Here is a 6,000-nt window from a genome sequence, read left to right as displayed (position 1 = left end):
TAGCCCTTAATAAACCTCATGCGCCGGGGCACATTCTCATGTTCTCCCTCGGACGCCTGGTCAGCCTGGTAGATGCAGCTGCATCTCAAGGCCTGTGTCCGTGGACCTACGCGCAGGGGCAGGCTCCAGCCCCACTTGGCCTTAGAGACTGGGCGCCTTGGGCCCCCGCTGCTCCATCTCGTCCTCAGTACCCTCACTGAGGCAGATGGTGGTGGTGTTGGCCCCACTACTGGGAAGGGCTCCTGCCTTCCCTCTGCCACCTCCCCCAGCAGTCACTTGAAACAAAAGCCCAGTGCGACCACACTTCATGATCAGCAAAGACCTAAAAGCAGCCTACACAGTCCCCCATGAACCGGCGCCCCTGACCTCCTCAGTCCCTTGCATATGCTGCACATCGTGGACCTACTTGTTCCAGTCGCTCCTGCCTCGGGGCCTCGGCACTGGCTGCCCCCCTCCCCCCTGTGCCTGCATGATTCACTTCTTCCCTTCCTAACTGCCCCTCACCCAGCACCTCCACGTCTCCCATCCTGCCTACTGCTTTTTCTCCGTAGCATGCCACCTTGTCACCGGGAGGTTTTGTCTATTTCCTCACTAGACTTCTCACCCTGGAGGGGGGACTTGGGGTCAGCTGTGTTCACTGCTATACGGATCTTCAGAAGCTAAAACTGGCACATTTCCAGAGCCATATGCCAGGCATGTGGCAGGCAGCCAGTCTGCAGAAGGAAGCAATCGCGGGCACCCTTAAGCGCTGCTGCCGAGTCCACTGCGGCTCCCAGCAGAGTAGAACTGCTCCCTCGGGGGTCTGAGGCTGTCAGTATTGAGCGGGGTGGACAGCCTCGTCTTCCCCTCACAGCCAGAGGGGGCTTGCGCTGGTCGCCTGGCCAAGGGGCCCTTATTCTTACCACTGTGCTGGACTGAGATGGCAGCGCCCTGGTGACAGGGCAGTCATCCCGCTGGCCCGGGATCCCTGAGCATGCCATGACTAAGCCTCCCGGTTTCCGGGGAGTAGAGGAAGGCACCCAGGGGACCAGCTTCAGCACGCCAGCCCTCAATTCGCCAGCGAGGTGACATCGTTCGGGCTTATCAGATGCTTGTTTTGTCTACCTTTCAAAAGGGACCCAACCCCTGCCTTGGCCTTGCTCAAGCTGGCCATAGGGACAAAATGTTTGGAAAAGTCTCACAACACTCACCTGGGGAGCAGCCTGGGGCCAAACTTGGCTTTTCAAAGGCTGCGGGGGGAACAGGCCAGCAGCTGAGCACCTCCCATGTGCCAAGCACCAAACCAGTTACAAGCCACACAGCAGGATGGGGCACTAGGACCTCAGCAGGCCTGACGTGGCCAGTCACCAGTGTCTGCCAAGTCCTGTGTTGCTTCAGGTGGGAGCCTGCCCACATTAACTGGGTGAGGGAGCTTGTGAGCGTCCCCCCACCCCCTTCCCGTAGCAGTTAACATTCAGCTGCAGCCAAGGTGGACAGGCCAGGGGGCCCCGGGCTTTGCCAGCCTGGTAGAACGATAGGGCCCTTTCTAAGAAGGGGTTGTGACTAGCCAGCACAGTGGTTTGGGCTGAGCCAGGGGCACTGCTGACCAGGCTTTCTCCGATGAGCCACGTCCAGCCGATCGCCCCGTCCCTGCAGGCTCAGCTTGTGGAAGGGTTTTTAAAAAAACACTGTCAAGACTGTCTGGTGGAACCAGAAAGAGGCCAGCTTGGTGGCAAACAAGCCACCAAGTGCCAAGACTAAGTCTGAAGGTATTGCATAACCCAAGGTGTTTTATTGAAAACCCCAGAAATGCAGGGCAGCCCCGCCTCGGGGCCTTCAGGTGGGTGAGAGTGAAAGGGAGCCCGCTTCGTTTCTGGATCCTGAGGGAAGAGGGCCCAACAGTGACAAAGCCAGGAGACCCTCCTTCCCAGCCCGTTTCCTGCCTCGCTGCAGCAAAGGCCTGCGAGTGGCACACATGGCAGTGGACTGTGCACTTGCTGAAGGAGGGATCGCGGGGCACTGGGGTGTGTTGTCAGCCCCTCACTCTTCCATCTCTAGGGAGGGTCCCGCAGACCAACCATGGAACCCCTCTGAGATCTGAGCCCCCAAGGCAGACTTCTTTGCAGAGGATGATCCTGGCTCCTAAGCAGATGTGCCCAGTGTCACCAACAGCCCACAGGGAGCACTTCTGGAAGGACTGAGAATGGCACAGGACCAGTGTTTCCTTGTATACCGGGTGGCTATGAGTCACAAGGGCTTGGTGGCACCTCAGGGCATCACTTTAGAGGGAAGGAATCATCCAGGACAGTGGCCCTTAGCCAGGCCTGTGCTCTGGGCTGGGAGAGAGCAAGCCAGTGGTTAATGCAATCAAGGATCTAACTTCAGTCAGCTGCTCCCTGGCCACGTGGGGGAGGTGCCAAGTCCCAAACTGGCCAAAGGGCAGGGCCTCCAAAAGAGCAAGGTCAAGCAACACACCTGACACCCGACTTCCATGCTGACAACCTCCATGTGAATGAAGCCTCACTGGAAAGTCCTGCTTCCTGTTAGAATCCTCTCTGAGTTTTAGGCAAACGGCTGCTCACCTGGAGGGAAGCCCAGTTAATGGCCCCCAGGCACACGCCCCACCTGGCCAGGACACCCACACAGCAAGTGAACAGCAAGCCAGGTCCTGGTTCTCCATGGTTTATTTCAGTTAGAGCGCGTACACAGGCCCAGCCCCGACACTGGGCAGGCAGCTGTGCCTACTATCACATCCCACTAAGAAAGCAGCTCTTCGCACTCCAGTCCAGCTGCACCAGTGCCGTTCTGGAAGAAAGACGGGCCCTCGAGCCAAAGCTGGCTGTCTCGAAGGGCTTTGGCGACAACTCCCCATCGGCTCTCCATAGAGCAACCCCTTGATGCAAGGAGCAGCAGGGCCAGGGGCTGGGAGTTTAACGCCACACTTCCAAGGGCAGTCCTCACCAGTCCATGCAATGGCCAAGTGACCAAGTCCCCACAGCTCAGGGCCGTGTGGAGCCTCACTGCTCCTGGTGGCACCAACGTGCTGCCAGCACTGCCACGCGCCCCTCCCCGTGCTTCCGTGCGCACACTTCATACCAGCTCTGGGATCCACCACGACAAGGCAAGGTAGTTGGCGAAAGGTGGCGCTGGGGACACTGCCAGCCCCTCCGTCGTCAGCGCCCGCAGGCTGCTCTCCTCAGGAAAAGTGAAGGCAGGGCGCCGGTGGGCCAAGTCAACACATGATGGACAGACACATCAGAGTTTCCCAAGTACCTTTCCCCATAATAAAATAATTTTAATAGAAACATAATTTAAAGGAAGAGTCAGAAGCCGAGTGTCAAATCAAAGCTGTAAACGCTATCAAGATCCGGAGGTTCTCATGAAGAGGCGTCCCTGTGCAAAACAGAACAAAGCAACCTTTCAGCCATCGTGTGACGACTGTTAAGCTGCCTGGTCAACTGAGGAAAACAGCTGGAGCCTCCCGGGAGTGCAGAAACCAGCCTTCCAGAAACCAGCCCTCAGCCCTGCCTCCGCCCCGCACCAACAGGGCAGCCGTCTGGACTCAGCTTGGCCCCTAACAGGAGCAGCACAGCAGAGGCCTGGGGAACGGAGGGAGGCTCACTCCAAGGGAGTCTGGTGGAAACAGTGCTCTGCTTCCGAGATTACGGCCCTGTAGGGTCGCTATCAGATGGAGTAAGCCGGCTGGAGCCTTGGGACAGTAGACCCCCACGGGAGGGGACCACACTCGTAAACCTGGTGTTCCCTTCAGAACGCAAGACTCCTGACCGCCCTTCCCCATCTGGTCCCTTTCGGAGCAAAGCATGGCCTTCTCCAGACAGGCACCACCCTACCAGCCCCTGTCAACAAGACACCACACAGTTCTGGTCGCGCATGCTCGGCTCGGCCCTGGCCCTGGCCCGGTGACGAACAGCATCCCAGGTCTGCCCAGTACTTGTCTGGATTTGAAGGATGGAGACTATAAGCAGCACTCAACATAGCAACTGTATTTTGTAAGCAGCATCAGGCATGAACTTGAGGCCGTGACAACCACCACAATGTCCCTCCTACCACCGCCTTCAAGATCGCCCAGGTTCATGGCCAAGGTGATGAAAGTCTAAGCCAGTTCCCGAGAGCTAAGCAGATGTCCGCCCCAACTGGGAAGTGAGGCAGCGGCTGACATCACTGAGAAAGCAGGCTGCCCAGTGCCTGCCCTCCGAAGCAGCGTGTGTGGGGCAATGTCTCTGAGGGGTCGCTACACCCCTCAGCAGGAGGCGGCAGCGGCTCACATCACTGCGTCAGCAGGTGGGGGCCATGGCCATTGCCTCTCCACTTTCAGTCTGAGATGAAGGCATGTACCCAGCCCTACCCCTCCAGGGTGTCCGGGCAGCCCCAGCATGGGGTTAGCGTCTACACAACAATACTAGGCCGCTTGGGGAGACCACTTACGTTACCAGGTTCAGTCATGATTTATTGATGGGAATTTCAATTCCGTGATTTCAGAGTCGGGGGAGCTGCTTCCACTTCGGTCACTGTAGGTGTCCCTGTAGAGTTCAGATGGCATATTCGTTATCTCCCACCAAAAACTCACACCACACCCGATTTGTACCCCAGGGGTCCTCATCTGCACATGGCAGGTCCAAATCACCCACTCCACTGAGGCTGGGGAAGGAGGCACATTCAACCTGAACTTCAGTCACAACATTCTGACCAGCAACACCGAAAGAGAACTGGTTTCCGGAAAAGGCTCCACCTGGATGTCATGTATGCCCTGGGAAAGACCCCGGACCACAGGACCCACTGCCAAGTAAACATATTCCAGGCTGCATCGGGTGGGGGTGGCCGACAAGCCGGGGGCAGCCTGGGTGGGCCCAGGAAAGGTCCCTCAGCAGGAACGACCCCCTGGTCCCCAGGTGGTTCTCATTCGTGACCATGGGCAGCTGCTTCAGTGGCTCAGCGTCCACCTAAGGGACTAAAAGGAGCCGTGGCAGCACTGTGGGTTAGGCATGGGGCTGCAAGTTTCAAGATCAATGGTTCAAACCCACCAGCTACTTGTTGGGAGAAAGAGGAGCCTCAGAATGAACCCTGCGGGGTCGCTGGAAGTTGGAATGACCAGGGCGGTGGGTGACAGTGGGAGAAAGATGAAACTGCTCTACTCGGATCCCCAGTCCCTATGAGTGGGAACTGACTCCGTAGCGGTGGGCTTGGGCGTGGGCATTGGAAGGACTGGAAAGCTGAGTGCCCAGTGGGCCCACCTGGGCGAGAGCCGGCAGCCCTTCTGGAGGTAATGTGTGAGCCTCCCGACAGAAGCCAGGAGGAGGCCGAAGTAGGGTGGGGAAGGCTTGATGGGCCTGGACAGGAACTCTGGGTGGTACTGAACCCCCACAAAAAAAGGGTGATCTGAAACAGAAAGGCAAGAGAAAGCTCCATTATACTGTTATGCATGTGACAAGCAGGAGAAAAAGCATTTCCACTGCCCCTGAAGGATTGGGAAATAATGTAAAACTGCAACCCTTCAAAGGGAGAGGGCCCTGCCCTTCCTTCCACTCCCGCGTCTCTGCTGCCTGCTTCCCTGGCTCCCAGGACATCCCTGAGGCCGAAAGGGGCTTTGCTACCAAGGGCAGCCTCTCATTTCAAAACTCGGAGGTGAACCCACGGTGCAGGAGGAACCTCCAGGCCCACCAGTGGCTCGGGGTGACCCCTCGCATCGGCCTGCTCCCCGCATGCCGTGCGGCGGCCCGGGAACTTGCCTTCCAGCTCCACAATCTCCATCCGCTCTCCCTCAACGTCCTGGCCGACAAACTTGAGGCCCTGCTCTTCCAGGCACTTTTTCAAAACTGGGTTGACCTGTGGAGGCAGGAGAGCGAATCAGACCGCACTTCCAGGAGCACCGAGGAGAGCCACTGACAGGTCACGAGGCTGGGCTGGGGTCCTTACCTCAAACCTGTGGCGGTGCCTCTCCTCCAGGAACTCCGGGTCCCCATAGAGCTTCCCTGGCAAGCAAGCAGCCGGCGGTAGAGTCCT

The 6,000-nt window shown here is 58.1% G+C and overlaps 1 protein-coding gene across 2 annotated transcripts in view; it reads right to left on the bottom strand.

Moving 5' to 3' along the window:
* Positions 1-2,648: 2,648 nt before the first annotated feature.
* The window catches only part of CTPS1 (CTP synthase 1), a 23,663-nt gene continuing 20,311 nt past the window's right edge, over positions 2,649-6,000 (bottom strand). The window contains exons 15-19 of one of the 2 annotated variants that reach the window (XM_075554589.1): positions 5,914-5,969; positions 5,727-5,823; positions 5,232-5,376; positions 4,426-4,520; positions 2,649-3,372 (exon numbers count right to left, since the gene is read on the bottom strand). In XM_075554589.1, coding sequence (XP_075410704.1) covers positions 4,436-4,520; positions 5,232-5,376; positions 5,727-5,823; positions 5,914-5,969 — 383 coding nt within the window. In that variant the 3' untranslated portion in view covers positions 2,649-3,372; positions 4,426-4,435. The remainder of the gene's footprint in view (positions 3,373-4,425; positions 4,521-5,231; positions 5,377-5,726; positions 5,824-5,913; positions 5,970-6,000) is intronic. The other variant, XM_075554597.1, reaches the window with a different exon arrangement.

This window comes from Tenrec ecaudatus, chromosome 1 (assembly GCF_050624435.1).
Source record: "Tenrec ecaudatus isolate mTenEca1 chromosome 1, mTenEca1.hap1, whole genome shotgun sequence".
In the NCBI taxonomy this organism is placed as follows: domain Eukaryota; kingdom Metazoa; phylum Chordata; class Mammalia; order Afrosoricida; family Tenrecidae; genus Tenrec; species Tenrec ecaudatus.
Note: the sequence above shows the minus strand (reverse complement) of the source record. Positions and strands in the feature narration are given on the sequence as shown.